At 42.4% G+C, this 21,219-nt stretch overlaps 1 protein-coding gene across 1 annotated transcript in view; it reads right to left on the bottom strand.

Moving 5' to 3' along the window:
- The window catches only part of LOC112232151 (protein kinase C-binding protein NELL1-like), a 439,953-nt gene extending 422,636 nt beyond the window's left edge, over positions 1-17,317 (bottom strand). The window contains exons 1-2 of the mRNA XM_042330745.1: positions 17,180-17,317; positions 16,347-16,475 (exon numbers count right to left, since the gene is read on the bottom strand). Of these exons, the coding sequence (XP_042186679.1) occupies positions 16,347-16,475; positions 17,180-17,228 (178 nt within the window). The 5' untranslated portion in view covers positions 17,229-17,317. The remainder of the gene's footprint in view (positions 1-16,346; positions 16,476-17,179) is intronic.
- Between the last annotated feature and the right edge of the window lie 3,902 nt (positions 17,318-21,219).

Raw genomic sequence — 21,219 nt, 5'->3', positions numbered from 1 at the left:
CAGAAGGTGCAAATATGAATCATTGACTAGCAATGGTTACTTGAGGAACCCCAGGGGTTACTTGAAGATCTCCAGGGTTTCTCGAGTTACCACTAATTCTAAGAGTTTAGAGCACTGACACTCAAGAAGAAGACCATTTCCAAAAACAATAAGAGCTTGCAGCAGGCAGCTGACAAGGCAATATCAAGCAGCAACTCTGCAATCTCAACAAGTCAGCCTACAATGCACAAAGCCTGATATATGATCCTTTGGCCACTATTTACATATTAGTGCTGTGGAGTTTTGGATGAGGATGACAGGAACAGACTGTCATGGTGGAGGGAGGGAGAGGGACAGAGGCTGAGAGAGTGAGACGATAGAGAGGGAGAGAGGCACAGATCTGGCTGCTGCTGGGTTGGCAGACCTATTTCATGGCTGCGGGACTAGTCTCACCCCCTGTCCCCTGGTCGCTAGCGTTAGCCAGTGATACATAAACAACAGATGTCATGTGTTGGCACGGGGAGCTAGACTTTTATGACCCACTACGGGTGAAGGAAAAATGTGTCACCGCTGGCGCTCCTGATAAACTAGTCAGATCAATAGAATCTCCCCATGAAGGTCTTCATCTAGTTTTGTCTAATCTTACCTGGTGCCTTTGGGAGAGAAGTGAAAAGAGCAAGGGAGAGATGCTTACGCTCGCTGTTTTTCTTTCCTTCTGTTCTGTGGAACTATTTTGGCGCAGTTTGCATTGCTGGTGGTTACATAATAATGAGAACATTGGACTATGAGAGTGCTTGTATTGACATTAGCGTCCATGCTGAGCTATTTGCCGAGATATGTAAACATTTGCCACACCAATTAACTGAATACTCACGCTCAATGAAATGGCTGTGTGTAGGGTAATTTCATCATTATGGAATAGTGCTGAGCGATTAACCAAATTGTTGATTTATTTTTGGTTATGATTACTAAGGAATACAATTATTTTCTATTATCACATTTAAAAAGTTAGAAGACAATGGAATGTTTTGGCAATTGAATGTTCTCAATATTTGCCTTTATAATTTTGATAAAAACGCACTAAAATAATTTTAAGTATCATCATTGAAATCTGAAACCGGGTTTTTTTGTTTTTTACCTGAACAGAAACGGAACCGACCTCAAAAAGCATGATGTATTATACAGTAAAGGTTTAATATGTATTAATTAATAATATAATACTAATTCAAGTTAGAGGGACAGTATTGCTGAGAGTTTTAAAATACCAGTATTTGGTTCATAGTAGGTATCGGGAGGATTGGAGTGTTGATTTTATGTTCCTCCCATGGGTATAATCAATCTACAGGTGTTAGCTATTACTTAAGCTTCTTTAAATAGTGCTGAGCGATTAGTGCTTTTTGATGTCAGTTGCATTTTTGTTAAAAAAACTGTTTTTGATTTAGGTTAAAACAATATATAATAATACTTTCAATAGCTAATGCCTGTAAATTGATTATACTCATGTGGACACCTGCTTGTCGAACATCTCATTACAAAATCATGGCCATTTTAATATAGAGTTGGTCCCCCCTTTGCTGCTATAACAGCCTCCACTCGTCTGGAAAGGCTTTCCACCAGATGTCGCAACAATGCTGGGGGGACTTGCTTCCATTCAGCCACGAGCATTAGTGAGGTCGAATACTGATGTTAGTCCTGTCTCACAGTTGGCGGTCCAATTCATCCCAAAGGTGTTTGATGGGGTTGAGGTAAGGGCTCTGTGCAGGCCAGTCAAGTTCTTCCACAACGATCTTGACAAACCATTTCTGTATGGACCTCTCTTTGTGCACAGGGGAATTGTCATGCTGAAACAGGAAAGGGCCTTCACCAAACTGTTTCCACTAAGTTGGAAGCACAGAATCGTCTAGAATGTCATTGTATGATGTTGTGTTAAGACTTCACTGGAACTAAGGGGCCTAGACCAAACCATGGAAAACAGCTCCAGACCATTGTTCCTCCTCCACCAAATGTACAATTGGCACTATGCGTTCGGGCAGGTAGTGTTCTCCTGCCATCCTCCAAACCCAGATTAGTTCGTCGGACTGCCAGATGGTGAAGCGTGATTCATCACTCCAGAGAACGCATTTCCACTGCTCTAGAGTCCAACGGCGGCGAGCTTTACACCACTCCAGCCAACGCTTGTTATTGCGCATGGATATCTTAGGCCTGTGTGCAGTTGTTCTGCCATGGAAACCCATTTCATGAAGCTCCAGACAAACAGTTATTTTGCTGACATTGTTTCCAGAGGCAGTTTGGAAACCCGGGAGTGAGTGTTGCAACCGAGGACACTTTTGTGTGTATATATTATGTATAGTCAACACTCCAATCTTGTCGATACCTACAGTAAAGCATACAGCATAAATATGGCAAATTGCATTTGACAATTTAATTGTAAAACAAAAACACATTTTGGTCCTGCAAGTCAGTTTTTATCTGTTTATATCTAGGCCTACAACATTAAATAAACCAAAACCCTAAAAGGTGATTTAGATTTGAAATAAGGGGCTTTATTATTGTTTCATTTCCAGGACCATTTAGTGTGGAATTGCTTTCCAATTTCCTCACATGTATTCTCAAGCGTTGTTGAAACATTGAGAAGATTGCAGTCTAGTGTGGGAGTCAACACAGTTTCATTGATTTTGTTTTTACTTCCTCAAATGGAGATAAAGACCCGGCTCATCAACATCTCATCAATCAGATAACACAGCATTGATTGTCTAATTTAGTTGTTAAAAAAATAAGCTAATTAAGAGAAATACAGCGATCACCATCAGTCATGCATACTGTATTTATTGCAGTTCTGAGTAGTTTTTAATTTCTAGGTGGTTTAAACTTTTAAACTTGTCAATCTCAAATGATTTTCGAACAACAGTTTGAATTGTGTGTTCGGCCTCCTCATAAAAGTAGGCCATTTCACTTTTGTAGACAATTATAATTTTTGGCTTTACTGAGCTGGACAAACTTCCCCAAACACTTCCTCATTGTCAGAACAGGACCTGCACAAACTGTTTCACATTTTCTGGCTGGTCCCCACATTGCCTTCATTGTTGTTTTCCTTACTACATGATGATAACTTTGGATGTGTGCGTTTCTATGAAAGTAAGTACCTTAATACGTTATTTTAGTTTCTGTATGTCGTTTCTACTGTAGCTCACTATCTTTGGACCATAATACATGTGTGTATTCTTTATAACCACGGACACACAAGGTACTTATTGCTTAACCTTTATGGTGTTATACTCAATTGTGCTTATGTAGCTAGCTACATTATTCTATTAGCTCTGTAAAACAATGCTAATTGTGTTAGAAGTATTTGCTTGTTGTCTTTTGAAGATACCTTGACCTTATGACCATGGTTTGTTTTCAATTGGCCTGTTTAGCATAGCTCTGTTCTGCCCTTTTCCCTTGTGGAGCGCAACAGTTACTGTTTCTTACGTTATAGAACTCATGATCTGTGATTTTGTCAATGCAATTTATTATTTTTATAGCAGTGTTATGTTACTTTCATTGTTTTATTGCTATATCTTGATATTGTATTCTAATTACTAATAATTATTTTTTATTCTGTACTTTCAGAAACCACACACAAAGTCTTGAACATTATTTGCCAATATCATAACTGGAGCTGGACATTTTCAAGCTGATGATTGAAGCCGGTTTTTGTATGCTCGCAACATATTGTTTGAACGTACACTCCTTAACTGTTTTACTGGATGAAAACACAGCAAGAAAACATCTAGGCCTATATGTAATTATCTATTTTATGGAAGTATTAGTGGTGGTTAAACAACAACTTTTTTTACTAGATGAAAAAAACCTGCAAGAACTTATGAATATGCATAATCCATATTTAATATTCATGCAGCGATTGAACAACTGCATTTCCACCCCCCCCCCATCTCTAAAGGCATATAATGGAACTGTATGTGAACTGTACTTCCAATTACAAAAAAAAAATCACTTGTTAAGTAATTATCTCACCAGCATGGTCATTACCGTGGACCCGGACACCCCAAGACCCTCATAAAAATGGATGTCAGGGGTGGACCCTGTGTAGACTATATAATGTCCTGGACAAATCATGTCTTCACGTCGCACATAACAAAGAACTTGACCCCAAACCTGTGCCTTTTGGAGGGAATATATTGACGGAAATCCAGCCTACCCTTCCATAAAATCAGGGACTCATCAATGTGTAAGTCATGGTATGGCACAAAGACCCGACCAAATGCTGATGTCAGGTTGGTAAGAACATAAATTATTTTGTGTAACGGGTCATTTAGATTGGCAGCAGCATTGTTGACGAAGGCATCGCAGCAGAACTAGGAAGCGGTATTGGGAAAAGAAGGTGGCAAACATTGGATCTGTGCTTCAGTATTCTCTTAGGGAGCTCTTCTTTACTATTCCCATTCGGACTGTCACCAGGAGGGTATACATTTCACTAATTGTGGTTGTCACCTATTCAGAGTTTACCCCTCACTCCTAGCTCGCTCTTCTCCTGTAGCTCCAAGGTGAAGCGATTGGTCTCCACTACTATGTCTCCCACCATCTCTTCTGTCAGAAACGGCACTCTGCCTCAGAGGGAAATGGCAAGGATCTTTGCACTCCATACTGAGACTCATCAAAGCAAACTGCAGGGCCAGGAGGGGTGAAATGGCTGGCTGCTTTCCAGCTACAACAGACCTCCTGTACTTCATTCACTGTCGGTCTGTCTCCATCACCACCAGCATCCTCGAAGGGACCTGGGACTTCGTCAGTGGGCAAGGTGTCCTCAGATTCAGGGATCTCAATGGATACAAGGTCGGGCAGGCAGCTCTTCAGAATCTGATTCCTGACTTTCATATTCAGTCATTGTCAGAATTTATAAAATTGCATTTTTTTCCGCATTTGTTAGTTGTCTTTTTGAAAGACATTGCTACTGCTACAGTTTAGCCCACTAGCTACATACTGTACATGTGACCCGTTTCAGGAAACTTGCAAATGTATTCACCAGCCTTGGCACTTTTCCTATTTTGTTGCCTTACAACCTGGGGGGGTTGTATAATTTGATTTACACAACATGCCTACCACTTTGAAGATGCACATTTGTTTTGTGAAACAAACAGGAAATAAGACAAAAAACTCAACTGTTCAAACCCCCCCCCCAAAGTCCATACTTTGTAGAGCCACCCTTTGCAGCCATTACAGCTACAAGTCTCTTGGGGTATGTCTCTATAAGCTTGGCACATCTAGCCGCTGGGATTTTTGCCCATTCCTCAAGGAAAATCTGCTCCAAATCCTTCACGTTGAATGCTGGTGTAAGTCATACCACATATTCTCAATTGTATTGAGGTCTGGGTTTTGACTAGGCCATTCCAAGACATTTAAATGTTTCCCTTTAAACCACTTGAGTGTTACTTTAGCAGTATGCTTAGGGTCATTTTCCTGCTGGAAGGTGAACCTCCATCCCAGTCTCAAATCTCTGGAAGACGGAAACAGGTTTCCCTCAAGAATTTCTCTGTATTTAGCGCCATCCATCATTCCTTCAGTTCAAAACATGATGGTGTTCTCGGGGTGATGAGTAGTGTTGGATTTCTGCCAGACATAGCGTTTTCCTTGTCTCATCTGACCAGAGTACCTTCTTCCATATGTTTGGGGAGTCTCCCACATGCCTTTTGGCGAACACCAAATGTGTTTGCTTATTTGTTTTTAAGCAATTACTTTTTTTTGTTGCTTTTTTCTCCTCCAATTCCGTGGTATCAAATTGGTAGTAGTTACAGTCTTGTCTCATCGATGCAACTCCAGTACGGACTCGGGAGAGGCGAAGGTCGAGAGCCATGTGTCCTCCGAAACACAACCCAACCAAGCCACACTGCTTCTTGACACAATGCCCATCCAACACGGAAGCCAGCCGCACCAATGTGTCGGAGGAAACAAGGTACAATTGGCGACCTGGTCAGGAACGCCACAGGAGTTGCTAGTGCGTGATGAGAAAAGGATTTCTCTGCCGGCCAAACTCTCCCTAACCCGGACGGCGCTGGGCAAATTGTGTGCCGCCCCATGGGCCTCCCTGTCGCGGTCGGCTGCGACAGAGCCTGGACTCGAACCCAGAATCACTGGTGGCACAGCCTTAGACCACTGCGCCACCCAGAAGGCCCAGCAATGGCTTTTTTCTGGCCACTCTTCCTTAACGCCCAGCTCTGTGGAGTGGTCTTATGGTCATATGGACAGATAATCTCCATTGTGGAGCTTTGCAGCTCCTTCAGGGTCATCTTTGGTCTCTTTGTTGCCTCTCTGATGATTGCCCTCCTTGCCTGGTCCGTGAGTTTTGATGGGCGGCCCTCTCTTGACAGGTTTGTTGTGGTGCCATTTTCTTTCCATTTAAAAAAAATAGATTTAATGGTGCTCCGTGGGATGTTCAAAGTTTTGGATATTTTTTTTAACCCAACACTGATCAGTACTTCTCCACAACTTTGTCCCTGACCTGTTTGGAGAGCTCCTTGGTCTTCGTGGTGCCCCTTGCTTAGTGGTGTTGCAGACCCTGGGGCCTTTCAGAACAGGTGAATATATACTGAGATCATGTGACAGATCATGTGACAGTTAGATTGCACACAGACTTTATTTAACTAATTATGTGACTTTAAGGTTATTGGTTGCACCAGATCTTATTTAGGGTCTTCATAGCAAAGAGGTTGAATACATACAGTATGCACGCACCACTTTTTTGTAATTTAAAAAAACTTTTTTTTTTGACAGTTCCTTTTTTAATTTCACTTCACCAATTTGGACTATTTTGTGTATGTCCATTACATGAAATCCAAATTAAAATCCATTTAAATTACAGATTGTAATGCAATTCTGTTTTTTTTAAATGCGAACGGGTGTGAAAACTTTTGCAAGGTGTCACGCCCTGGTCGAAGTATTTTGTGTTTATCTTCATGTATTTGGTCAGGCCAGGGTGTGACATGGGTTTTTGTATGTGGTGTGTATGTATTGGGATTGTAGCTAGTGGAGTGTTCTAGTTAAGTCTATGGCTGTCTGAAGTGGTTCTCAATCAGAGGCAGGTGTTTATCGTTGTCTCTGATTGGGAACCATATTTAGGCAGCCATATTCTTTGAGTGTTTTGTGGGTGATTGTCCTTAGTGTCCTTGTTCCTGTTTACACAAGTATAGGCTGTTTCGGTTTTCGTTACGTTCTTTGTTTTGTAGTGTTTATAATTGATTCGTGTTTTACGTTTGTTTATTAGACATGGATCGAAATCTACACGCTGCATTTTGGTCCGACTCTCCTTCACCACAAGAGAACCGTTACACAAGGCAATGTATGTCGCAGGTCACTTGTAACGATGAACACTATGAGTCGGGAAGCAAGTTCTGGGAGTGAATACATTTAATTAATAAATTAACATAAAACACAAACAGCGAACCGACATGAAACAGGAACAATGACGACTGGGGAAGAAACCGATAACAGATAATCAAAGAGGTGATGGAGTCCACGTGTGTGTCATTATGCGCGTATCTCTGATGACAGGTGTGTGCCCTAACGAGCAGCCTGGTGACCTAGAGGCCAGAAAAGGGGGCACACATGACATCACTACTTCACACGAGAGCCATTTGAACATTTTTTTTATCAATGTGTTTTTTGGCAGAAATGCCTTATGGAACATGTGCATTTTGATATGCCTTATTAAACAGACTTCTATGCTATCTGTAAATACAAATAAAATTGTTAAATTACGAGCCTAGATGGTTTAGCCTCAGAAAAAGCCGGCAACCTTCCCGCTAGCCATGATTGGCTGAGATAATGTGTGGGCTGGACATGCTGAGCGATGAATTGGGATTGGTCTGCCATAAAGCATGCTTCCTGTCCATTTGAGCTGGTCAGTATGTCTAGGTAATCCTGTCTAACACTCGTTTTTTTTAAACAAAAATTGCTTAGTAGAACTGCACAAGTGTTGCGCACCACTTTCTGGAGGACCGAGTTTTCAAATCAATGGAATTCAAGTATCAAAGCTAAGGAGATGGAGAAAACACCTGTCTCCGGATTATATTTTCAAACTAAGGGGAACCATGGCACCTGTGACAGGGAGAAGCATCCAACCATGATGTATATGGGTAAGATTGTCTTGCCAGCTACATTTTCAGATATTACACGCTCATAATTGTTTACAATTGTTTTCATTTCAAGTTAAAGTATACTGTTAGCAAGTTAAAATTGTGTGAATGATCTTATTATTTGTATCTCAGAGCCATTTGCTTGGCTAGTTATAGCCTGATGTTTGTGAGTTAACATTGAACCTGGTTGGTTAGATACCTGCAGATTCATGCAGGGTAGTAACATCATGAGATGGGATTATGGTTCATTGTTTACCTAGCTAGCTAGCTATGTCTTAACAAAAGACTCAACTATGCAAGTCACATTTTCGGGTGCGTTTGTAAATTCAGTCTGACCATCTACTCCGATTTCAGAGTACTCTCGTCTGATTGTGCCAGAGTGCAGAATAACTGAACAATTTACAAACAATTTGCGAACATTGGAGAATAGCTTGTTTGAAAAAAAATGTGTTTACTGTTTACATTCTCTTAATAAATTAGTATTCTTTGTAAAAAATGTTCCTTTATGTTTTTTTTTAAACCAAGTTTGCTGTTCATTTGAGCAATATGAGATGGAACAGTTCCATGCAAAAATTGCTCTATATAATACTGTATGCTTTCTTGAATTTGTTCTGGATATGTGGACTGTGAAAAGACCCCTGGTGGCATGTCTGGTGGGTTAAGTGTGTGTCAGAGCTGTGTGTAAATTGACTGGGCAAACAATTTGGGATTTTCAACACATTGTTTCCTATGAAAAGAAGTGATGCAGTCACTCTCCTCAACTCTTAGCTAAGAGAGACTGGTATGTATAGTTTTTATAATCAGCCCTCTGATTACAATGAAAAGCAAGACGTCCCGCTCTGTTCTGGGCCAGCTGCAATTTAACTAGGTCTTTCCTTGCAGCACTTGACCACACGACTGGACAAGAATCAAGATTAGACAAAACTAAACCAGAAGGACTTTTTGGAGTGTGGTGTCTAAGCAGAGCATCTCTTTATTATGGACAGACCTCTCCCCATCATTACAACCTTTGAATCTAAAGTAAATCAAATCAAATCAAATTGTATTTGTCACATACACATGGTTAGCAGATGTTAATGCGAGTGTAGCGAAATGCTTGTGCTTCTAGTTCTGACAATGCAGTAATAACCAACAAGTAATCTAACCTAACAATTCCACAACTACTACCTTATACACACAAGTGTAAAGGGATAAATAATATGTGCATAAAGATATATGAATGAGTGATGTACAGAACGGCATAGGCAAGATGTATATACTGTACTCGATGGTATCGAACATAAAAGTGGCATAGTTTAAAGTGGCTAGTGATACATGTATTACATAAAGATTGCAAGATGCAGTAGATGATATAGAGTACAGTATATACATATGAGATGAGTAATGTAGGGTATGTAAACATTATATTAAGTGGCATTGTTTAAAGTGGCTAGTGATACATTTTTTCCATCAATTCCATTATTAAAGTGAGCTGGAGTTGAGTCAGTATGTTGGCAGCAGCCACTCAATGTTAGTGTTGGCTGTTTAACAGTCTGATGGCCTTGAGATAGAAGATGTTTTTCAGTCTCTCTGTCCCTGCTTTGATGCACCTGTATTGACCTCGCCTTCTGGATGATAGTGGGGTGAACAGGCAGTGGCTCGGGTGGTTGTTGTCCTTGATGATCTTTATGGCCTTCCTGTGACATCGGGCGCTGTAGGTGTCATGGAGGGCAGGTTGTTTGCCCCCGGTGACGCGTTGTGCAGACCTCACTACCCTCTGGAGAGCCTTACGGTTGTGGGCGGAGCAGTTGCCGTACCAGGCGGTGATACAGCCCGACAGGATGCTCTCGTTTGTGCATCTGTAGATGTTTGTGAGTGCTTTTGGTGACAAGCCGAATTTCTTCAGCCTCCTGAGGAAGGCTGCTGCGACTTCTTCACAACGCTTTCTGTGTGGGTGGACCAATTCAGTTTGTCCGTGATGTGTATGCCAAGGAACTTAAAACTTACGACCCTCTCCACTACTGTCCCGTCGATGTGGATAGGGGGGTGCTCCCTCTGCTGTTTCCTGAAGTCCACGATCATCTCCTTTGTTTTGTTGACGTTGCGTGTGAGGTTATTTTCCTCAGAGGGCCCTCACCTCCTCCCTGTAGGCCGTCTCGTCGTTGTTGGTAATCAAGCCAACCACTGTAGTTTCGTCCGCAAACTTGATGATTGAGTTGGAGGCGTGCATGGCCACGCAGTCGTGGGTGAACAGGGAGAACAGGAGAGAGCTCTGAACGCACCCTTGTGGGGCCCCAGTGTTGAGGATCAGCGGGGTGGAGATGTTGTTACCTACCCTCACCACCTGGAGGCGGCCCGTCAGGAAGTCCAGTACCCAGTTGCACAGGGCGGGGTCGAGACCCAGGGTCTCGAGCTTGATGACGAGTTTGAAGGGTACTATGGTGTTAAATGCTGAGCTGTAGTCAATGAACAGCATTCTCACATAGGTATTCCTCTTGTCCAGATGGGTTAGGGTAGTGTGCAGTGTGGTTGTGATTGCGTCGTCTGTGGACCTATTGGGGCGGTAAGCATATTGGAGTGGGTCTAGGGTGTCAGGTAGGGTGGAGTTGATATGGTCCTTGATAAGTCTCTCAAAGCACTTCATGATGACGGAAGTGACTGCTACTGGGCAGTAGTTGTTTAGCTCAGTTACCTTAGCTTTCTTGGGAACAGGAACAATGGTGACCCTCTCGAAGCATGTGGGAACAGCAGGCTGGGATAAGGATTGATTGAATATGTCCGTGAACACACCAGCCAGCTGGTCTGCGCATGCTCTGAGGACTCGGCTGGGGATGCCGTCTGGGCCTGCAGCCTTGCGAGGGTTAACACGTTTAAATGTTTTACTCACGTCGGCTGCAGTGAAGGAGAGTCCGCAGGTTTTGGTAGCAGGCCATGTCAGTGGCACTGTATTGTCCTAAAAGCGAGCAAAGAAGTTGTTTAGTCTGTCTGGGAGGAAGACATCCTGGTCCGCGACGGGACTGGTTTTCTTTTTGTAATCCGTGATTGACTGTAGACCCTGTCACATACCTCTTGTGTCTGAGCCGTTGAATTGCAACTCTACTTTGTCTCTATACTGACGCTTAGCTTGTTTGATTGCCTTGCGGAGGGAATAGCTACAAAGTTTGTATTCGGTTATGTTTCCGTTCACCTTGCCCTGGCAATGGTTTGCACATTCAGTTTCGAGCGAATGCTGCCATCAATCCACGGTTTCTGGTTTGGGAATGTTTTAATAGTGGGTACGACATCGCCGATGCACTTTCTAATGAACTCGCTCACCGAATCAGTGTATTCGTCAATGTTGTTGTTGGACGCAATGCGGAACATATCCCAATCCACGTGATCGAAGCAGTCTTGAATTGTGGAATCAGATTGGTCGGACCAGCGTTGAACAGACCTGAGCGTGGGAGCTTCTTGTTTTAGTTTCTGTCTGTAGAGTGGAAGCAACAAAATGGAGTCGTGGTCAGCTTTTCAGAAAGGAAGGCGGGGGAGGGCCTTATATGCGTCGCGGAAGTTAGAATAACAATGATCCAGGGTTTTACCAGCCCTGGTTGCACAATCGATATGCTGATAGAATTTAGGGAGTCTTGTTTTCAGATTAGCCTTGTTAAAATCCAGTTTACATAGAGTCAAATAAAGTTTGTTCAGGGCCATCGATGTGTCTGCTTGGGGGGAAATATGTACTGTGATTATAATCGAAGATAATTCCCTTTGTAGATAATGTGGTCGACATTTGATTGTGAGGAATTCTAAGGTGAACAGAAGGACTTGAGTTCCTGTATGTTGTTATGATCACACCACGTCTCATTAATCATAAGGCATACCCCCCCGCCCCTCTTCTTACCAGAAAGATGCTTTTTTTCTGTCGGCGCGATGCGTGAAGAAACCAGCTGGTTGCACGGTCTCTCAAGTGAGCCATGTTTCCATGAAACAAAGAACTTTACAGTCTCTGATGTCTCTCTGGAATACTACTCTTGCTCGGATTTCATCAACCTTGTTGTCAAGAGACTGGACATTGGTGAGTAGTATGCCTGGGAGTGGTGCGCGATGTGCCTGTCTCCGGAGCCTGACCAGAAGATCGCTTTGTTTGCCACTTTTACAGTGACGTTGTTTAGGTTCACCGACTGGGATCCGATCCATTGTCCTGGGTGGATGGCAAACCACATGATCCGCTTCGGGAAAGTCATATTCCTGGTCGTAATGATGGTGAGTTGCTCTTATATTCAGTATTTCCTCCCGACTGTATGTAAACGAACCTAAGATTACCTGGGGTACCAATGTAAGAAATAACACGTAAAAAAAACAAAATACTGCATAGTTTCCTAGGAATGCGAAGCTAGGCGGCCATCTCTGTCGGCGCCGTTCAAGTCAAAAGTCTGAACACACCCACTCATTCAAGGGTTTTTCTTTATTTTTACTATTTTCTACATTGTATAATAATAGTGAAGACATCGAAACTATGAAATTACACATGGAATGATATAGTAACCAAAAAAGTGTTGAATCAAAATATATTTATATTTGAGATTCTTCAAAGTAGCCATCCTTTACCTTGATGATAGTTTTACACACGCATTCTCTCAACCAGCTTTACCTGGAATGCTTTTCCATCAGTCTTGAAGGAGTTCCCACATTGGCTGAGCACTTGTTGGCTGCTTTTCCTTCACTCTGCGGTCCAACTCATTCCAAACCACCTCAATTGGGTTGAGGTCGGGTGATGTGGAGGCCAGGTCATCTGATGCTGCACACCATCATTTGCGTTCGTCAAATAGCCCTTACACAGCCTGGAGGTGTGTTAGGTCATTGTCCTATTGACTAACAAATTATAGTCTCACGAAGCGCAAACCAGATGGGATGGAATATCGCTTCAGAATGCTGTGGTAACAATGCTGGTTAGATCTGCCATGAATTGTAAATAATCACAGACAGTGTCACCAGCAACGAACCATCACACTTCCTCCATGCTTCATGGTGGGAACCACACATGCAGAGATCATACGTTCACCTACTCTGCATCTCACAAACACATGGCGGTTGTAACCAAAAATCTCAAATTTGGACTGATCAGATCAAAGGAAGGATTTCCACCGGTCTCATGTCCATTGCGCATGTTTCTTGGTCCAAGCAAGTCTCTTCTTATTGGTGACCATTAGTAGAGGCTCCTTTGCAGCAATTTCACCATGAAGGCCAGACTCCTCTGAACAGTTGATGTGGAGATGTCTGTTACTTGAATTCTGTGAAACATTGATTTGGGCTGCAATCTGAGGTGCAGTTAACTCTCTATTGAATTTATGCTGTGCATCAGAGGTAACTCTGGGTCTTCCTTTCCTGTGGCGGTCCTCATGAAAGCCAGTTTCATCATAGCGCTGGATGGTTTTGCGACTCCACTTGACAAGATTTTCCGGATTGACTGACCATGTCTTGAAGTGAAAATGGACTGTCGGTTCTCTTTGCTTATTTGAGCTGTTCTTTCCATAATTGCGACATTTACCAAATAGGGTTATCTTCTATATACCGCCCCTACCTTGTCACAACTGACTGGCTCAAACGCATTATGAAGGAAACATTCCACAAATTAACTTTTAACAAGGTACACCTGTTAATTGAAATGCATTCCAGGTGACTACCTCATGAAGCTGGGTGAGAGATTAAAACACTATTAAGAACATTCCTGTAAAGCTTATAGAGGATCTCATGTTAAACGTTGTTGAAATAATATGGCTACTGGTTCATCTGCCTCAACTAAAGCCCATTTTTGTGGGAAGCTGCTATAGACCACCAAGTGCTAACAGTCAGTATCTGGATAATACTCTAAATCCATCGGATGAAGTGATCACAATATAGTAGCCATATCTAGGAAAACCAAAGTTCCAAAGGCTGGGCCTAATATAGTGTATGAGAGTTTTGTAGTGATTCCTATGTCGGTGATGAAAATAATATTTGTTGGTCTGTGGTGTGTAATGAGGAACAACCAGACGCTGCACTTGACGGATTTATGAAATCGCATATTCCAGTTCCTAATAAGCATGCGCCTATTAAGAAATTACTGTAAACATTTTTTTTTTAATTCAATAAAATGATCCCTGTGGATTTATGAGGAATTGAAAAATGGTATGGTTGAGAGGGACAAGGCAAAAGGAATAGCAAATAAGTCTGGCTGCACAACAGATTGACAAATATACTGCAAATTGAGAAATCATGTGACTAAATTGAATAGAATAAGAAGAAACTATATTACAACAAAGATAAATGATATAAAGAATGATAGTAATTGTTGGAGCAACTTAAATTATATTAAACCTCTTTGGGATAGGGGGCAGCATTGGGAAGTTTGGATGCAAAGCATGCCCAGAGTAAACTGCCTGTTACTCAGGCCCAGAAGCTAGAATATGCACAGAAATATAATTAGTAGATTTGGATAGAAAACACTCAAAAGGTTCCAAAACTGTTAAAATAATGTCTGTGAGTATAACAGCACTCATTTGGCAGACGAAAACCAGAGAAAAATCCAACCAGGAAGTGGGAATTCTGAGGTTTGTAGTTTTCAAGTGAATGCCTTTCGAATATCCAGTGTCCAGTCGATGTCAACAGTCTTTAGGAGTTGTTTCAGGCTTCTATTGTGAAAGGGGAGAGAATAAGACCACTCAGAGTGAGTGGCTCAGCTGAAAGCCATGAGTTGTTTATCTCGTGCGAGCTCCGTTCCCTTTCCTTTCTAATGAAAGCAGTATTGTCCGGTTGAAACATTATTGAATATTTATGATAAAAACACCCTAAGGATTGATTAGAAACATCGTTTGACATGTTGCAATTTCACTGGCTGTAGGCCAGGGATTCCGCTAGCGGAACTCCCTTCCCAGAGAGGTTATGGTCGAAAAATGCAAACTTACAAAACCCACTAATATTGCCAACTATTTTAGTTATTTGTTCATTGGCAAGATTAGCAAATGTAGGCATGACATGCCAGCAACAAACAGTGACGCTACACATCCAAGTATAACTGACCAAATTATGAAAGACACAAGCACTGTGAGTTTGAATTCCGTAAAGTGAGTGTGGAAGAGGGGGAAAATTGTTGTCTATCAACAATGACAAGCCACCAGGGTCAGACAACTTGGCTGGAAAATGACTGAGGATAATAGCAGATGACATTGCCACTCCTATTTGCCATATCTTCAATCTAAGCCTACTAGAAAGTGTCTGCCCTTAGGCCTGTAGGGAAGCAGAAGTAATTCCACCACCCAAGAATGGTAAATCCCCTTTACTGGCTCAAATAGCCGACCAATCAACCTGTTACCAACCATCTCTTCACAATCCCCAAGTCAAGAACAGACTATGGGTGGCATAAAGTACTACGTAGAGCCATGGCTACATGGAACTCTATTCCCCATCAGGTAACTGATGCAAGCAGTCAAATCAGATTTTTTTTAAATTGATAAAAATTCACCTTATGGAACAGCGGGGACTGTGAAGAGAGAGACACACACACACGCACACTAGAACACACACTCACACTGTAATATTGCTGTATTATACATTTTGTATTGTATATAACATTTTTGCACCACTATATGATGTACTGTTTTATATTTTCTTTCATGTGTGATGTAAGTGCCTTAATGTGTTTGGACCGCAAGGAGAACAGCTGCCTTGCCAGCAGCTAATGGGGATCCCTAATAAATATAAAGGCAAACGCAACGCATTGCGCCAATAGGGTTAACCAACTTGATGGGTATTGTAACATTGTATAGTGTGTATCGCCCGTGGTTCGACTACTCAGCCCCCTCATACGTACGGCCGGTGCGTTATGATGGCCTCACGGCTGCCATCCCACTTCTGACACCAACGTAGCAAACAAGAAGGGCAGGGAGGTGAACCTGGGTCACTGTTGTGAATGGCAAGCACCCTACGCATTGCACCAAGAGAGTTTAACCACATGGTTGGAATTGTAACATGGTTCATATACCCAGAATTGTTACAATACATTGGTGATGTAATGATGATTATTAGTTCAGCATCTGTTACCAACAGTTTACCTAAAATATTCTGGATAATCTTACAACCACTCGTCAGAGCTTGGGTAACCTACATTTTACAAATGAAATTAGTTTACCAAACGTTCTCATGATTCCAACGCCCAATAAAATATTTCTGCAATTCACTGATAAATAAAACAATGAGCTATCAATTAACAAACACATAGAGAAAAGAAGTATACATTACCTCGAAATAAGAAGGCTTTGCTATTTTTGTGAAGCCCTGCCACTTGGGTAATTCCAAATGTTGCATTTGCGAAGTCAAGTTCATTGATGATATCAATCTGGTAATCGGGATCTATTCCAAAACCGAAAACTGTAGGGGGGAAATATTATTTAGCCATTGTCACACATTGGGTGCACAGTTACACACATCCTCCCACCTACACGATGTGTATAACGTACAAGGCACTTCTTTAATAATTGAGTTTGAGCATCAAACTTCAGCCTCTGCGTGATACAACGAACTGCAACACAGTCAAATACATGGGAATTGAATTCATGCGATTTCAAAGGACCTTCACCTCGGTACAGTGGCAATCACATCAGAGACAAAGCGCGTAAATTGCATGGCACTAGACATCATATACCGTATAATGGCAGATGACTTTTAAATAAAAGTCTATATAATACAAATATTGGACTTATTGTTGCGCGGGAACAAATTGACTGCTGCATCGACCTGTGTGACACCTATCATTTGTGTAGGGACTTATGCGCGTTCTACAGATGTGGTCTGACAACAACATACCCTACGTTTTAGGAGATGATAACTGCTATTATTCTGTACTATAAAACTAATTCCAAAAATATGATTTATAAATGAGGGGAAATTGATACAAAAAAATGTATTCATAATTAAAAAATCTACAAGGGACAAACGAACAAAAAGCCGATAGAGGTGCTTATCGGGCTATGGAGGAGGAGAGGGTGCGCATTAAACAACTATGCTGACAGAGCTGATAATGATACCTAAAACAATAGGTAAACTAACTGCACATGTCCCCGTGTGACACCTACCTGGTTTCGCAATGAGCACTACTGATAACAAAGCCACGTAAATATCCATGTGTGTGAAGTTGCACTGTACAGTTTCCTCAGAAATATCCTACGTCGAGCGCTTCGCTGGCAAAACACTTGCTCGAGTCTTTCTCCCAAACTGTGCTCGTCTCACCGGTGCTGGGTGCAGTGGCTCGGAGCGTTCCACATCATGGAAATAGGGGTTCTGTCGGTGAGCACGTAAATTCTCTTGAATTTACTCTAAATACTATTGCCATCCATTCAATAAGTGATATTATTCACAAAGCTGGAATAAATCCGCATTAGCCATCCTTCTGAATTGAAATCCATCTATAGACGATATTTTTGCACAGCGAAATTAATCTTAATCCTACCCTTCAGAAACGATAGACACATCCAATTCTGGAGTGAAAGGTTTTTGAAGAAAGTCAACTGGGGGACCTCTAATAAGAGTTTGGATTCTAACAAGTAGGCTATATGTAATCACATAACACACAGGCTATGAATCATCATCTCTTACATAGCCTTTGCTATTTTTTGCAGATAATCAGATGCAGCATTTTGCACAACAGAATAGGCCTATGATAATAAACCTAAAATGAATTGAATCAACCGGATTTCTTTAACCAGCTCATAGTCAGGTCCTCATGTATGTCTTTTATTCGGGACTTCACGCTGTTAAACAGCATTCCAACCATAAATGCCGACATGTGTCCATCTCCTTTATCTCCTCCCTTCCCTCTAACTCGATCAATCTCTCTCACCCCTAGGATACTGAGGGCTTTTTATAAGCACGGGTACTCCAACCTACCTTCCTCCTGGGAGCTGTCTTTGTTGGATACCATTAATCACGGTCCTTGCTTCTCCAATACAGCTAATAATCGCATCCCAAATGGCACCTTGTGCGCTACTTTTGCCCTGTGGGCTCTGATCAAAAGTAGTACACTGTGTATGGAATAGAGTGCCATTTGGGAGGCACACAATATGTGTAGTGTGTATAATGTGAGGTTACCTGCATCGACAAGCCATGCGCTTACATTGAAACAATAACATTTAGTCAGCGATTATGGCATTTATCCACAGCGTGGACAGGACCTTCTTTGTGTGCACAGTAATGCAGTCCGAGCGCAAGGGAGAGTAAAGTTCTCGATATGATGTGTGTGACGAGTGTACGTCTACTAATTAGTCACTATAAAAAAATAGATATATCAAACTATCCTTGCAGATTCATCTCTTAAAATCCAATTTTATTGTATTGTGCAGTGCACATATTTTCAAATGCCCAGGTCATTTTAATTTCGGTGTTTTTGTTAAACAGTTAGTGAAAATGAAAGATAACTACCCAGCAAACCAAAATTGGTTCCGTGAAGATTCCCAGAACATTCCTTAGGTTGTGGCAAATGTTCTCATAACACAACAAAATACCCAGTTGTGCTGGTGATTATACAAAACATTCACCTTATGTTGCAAGAATGTTTTCAGAACACATTTCTGCTGTTCTCTATCTGTAAACTTAATGAGAAAATTTGGGGAATGTTCTGTGGTGGTTGTGAAAGATGTTGTGCACAACATTTTAGTGAATGTAAGGAGAACATTCCAAGGATATTTCTTTTAAAACCTTTTCCAAAAAAAACATTGTTTTCCAAAACATTATTTGAATTTTTTGGGGATGTTATTATCCTAATGTTAGGGTTTTATATAAGTATACTGAACACACATTTAACTCAACATGTAAAAGTTTCATGAGTCAAATAATGATCCCAGAAATGTTCCATACAAAAAGCTTATTCCCCTCAAATGTCATTCACAAATTTGTTTACATCCCCTTTTCCAATATAATTAATCCACCGCAGGTGCGGGATGGAATGAGCGGGTCCTGATCGACCACTGGTGTGGTCTACGCAAGGACGTTCGTAGGGAGATAGCCTGCAGGGACACGACCCTTACCTTTGACCAGCTGGTGAACCTATCCATCAGGCTGGAAAACCTGTTGGCCTCCTGGACGTCCGGATTGAGGTCCATCAGCTCCATCCCCCAGGCCCTCAGATCCGATGCCGATGGAGCTAGGAGGTGCTGCTATGAGGGGGACTGGGGAGAGACATTCCCTGCACCACCTGTGGACGCAGAGGGTACACTGCTGGTCGGTGCTGGGGAAGTTCTCCAGGGAGTCGAAGCAGCAGGCAGGGCACTGGTGGATAATCTCAGGTGAGTAGGCACCCGACTCACCCAGAGCTTCCTGTTTCGCACATGTGTGTATGTATAGAATTTCCAGAGTTTTCCCCGCATTCCCAGCACAAGGCGCTAGTAGATTCAGGTGCAGCTTGGAATTTTATTGATCATTCATTTGCAATTAGATTAGGGATCCTCCTTTTGGGTCAGGACTGATCAGGGAGGTCACAGATCCACTATGTATCATAAGGAGAGAATTAATCTCTTTTCATCTGCGTTTCCTGTGGTGTTGGAGCGTCCCTGGTTGGCCAATCATGATCCCACTATTTCGTGGAAACAGAGGGCTCTCAAGGGGTGGTCACATCAGTGCTCAAGGAGGAGTGTAGGTGTTTCCATAGGTGCAACTCCAGTGAAGAGTCAAAACCAGGTCTCCACCATGTACATCCCCCCTGAATATGCAGATTTGGCTCTCAATTACCACCCCATCGATGGGGGGATTGTGCAATAAATCTCATGGTAGACGCAGCACTTCCCAGGAGTCACATGTATCCTTTGTAACATGAGGAGACGGCGGCTATGTAAACATATGTCTCCGAATCTTTGGGACAGGGATACGGCCCTCCACATCACCTGCCTTCGAGTTTATTTTTTGTGAAGAAGGATGGAGGTTTACGCCCGTGTATTGACTATCGAGGTATAAATCAGATCACAGTGAAGTACAGTTACCTGCTGCCTCTAGTAGCCATAGTTTTAGAGTCATTGCACAGTGTCACACCCTGACCATAGTTTGCTTTGTATGTTTCTATGTTTTGTTTGGTCAGGGTGTGATCTGAGTGGGCGTCCTATGTTGGTTGTCTAGTTTGTCTGTTTCTGTGTTTGGGCCTGATATGGTTCTCAATCAGAGGCAGGTGTTAGTAATTGTCTCTGATTGGGAACCGTATTTAGGTAGCCTGTTTTGTGTTGGGTTTTGTGGGTGGTTGTTTCCTGTCTTTGTGTTTGTTGCACCAGATAGGGCTGTTTCGGTTTTACCACGTTTATTGTTTTGTATTAAGTTCATGTTGAGTTTTCCTATATTAAAAACATGAACTATAACCATGCTGCATTTTGGTCCGTCTCTCCTTCCCAGGAGGAAAACCGTTACACACGGGGCGCGTTTCTTCACAAAATTGGATCTCAGGAGCACGTACAACCTGGTGCGTGACCGAGAGGGGGATTAGTGGAAGACGGCATTTACTACCACCTCTGGGCACTATGAGTACCTTGTCATGCCGTACGGGTTGATGAATACTCCATCAGTCTTTCAATCCTTTGTAGACAAGATTTTCAGGGACCTGCACAGGCAGGGTGTAGTGGTGTATATAGATGACATTCTAATATACTCCACTAAATGCGCCGAGCATGTGTCCCTGGTGCGCAAGGTACTTGGTCGACAGTTGGAGCATGACCTGTATGTCAAGGCTGAGAAATGTCTGTTCTTCCAACAGATCTTCTCCTTCCTAGGGTACCGCCTGTCTGCGACAGGGGTGGAGATGGAGAAGGACCGCATTTCAGCCGTGCGTAATTGGCCGACTCCAACCACGGTAAAGGAGGTGCAGCGGTTTTTAGGGTTTGCCAACTACTACCGGAGGTTTATCCAGGGCTTTGGTTAGGTAGTGGCTCCCATTACCTCTTTGCTAAAGGGGGGACCGGTGCGACTGCAGTGGTCAGCTGGGGCGAAGAGGGCTTTTGTTCACCTGAAGGCTCTGTGTACCTCGGCTCCCATGCTGGCTCATCCTGATCCCTCTTTGGCATTTATAGTAGAGGTGGAAGCGTCCGAGGCTGGGATAGGAGCTGTGCTGTCTCAGCGCTCAGGTGCTCCGCCCCTGTGTTTT

Source organism: Oncorhynchus tshawytscha, linkage group LG12 (genome assembly GCF_018296145.1).
Source record: "Oncorhynchus tshawytscha isolate Ot180627B linkage group LG12, Otsh_v2.0, whole genome shotgun sequence".
NCBI lineage: Eukaryota > Metazoa > Chordata > Actinopteri > Salmoniformes > Salmonidae > Oncorhynchus > Oncorhynchus tshawytscha.
This window is presented reverse-complemented; position numbering and strand designations above follow the sequence as displayed.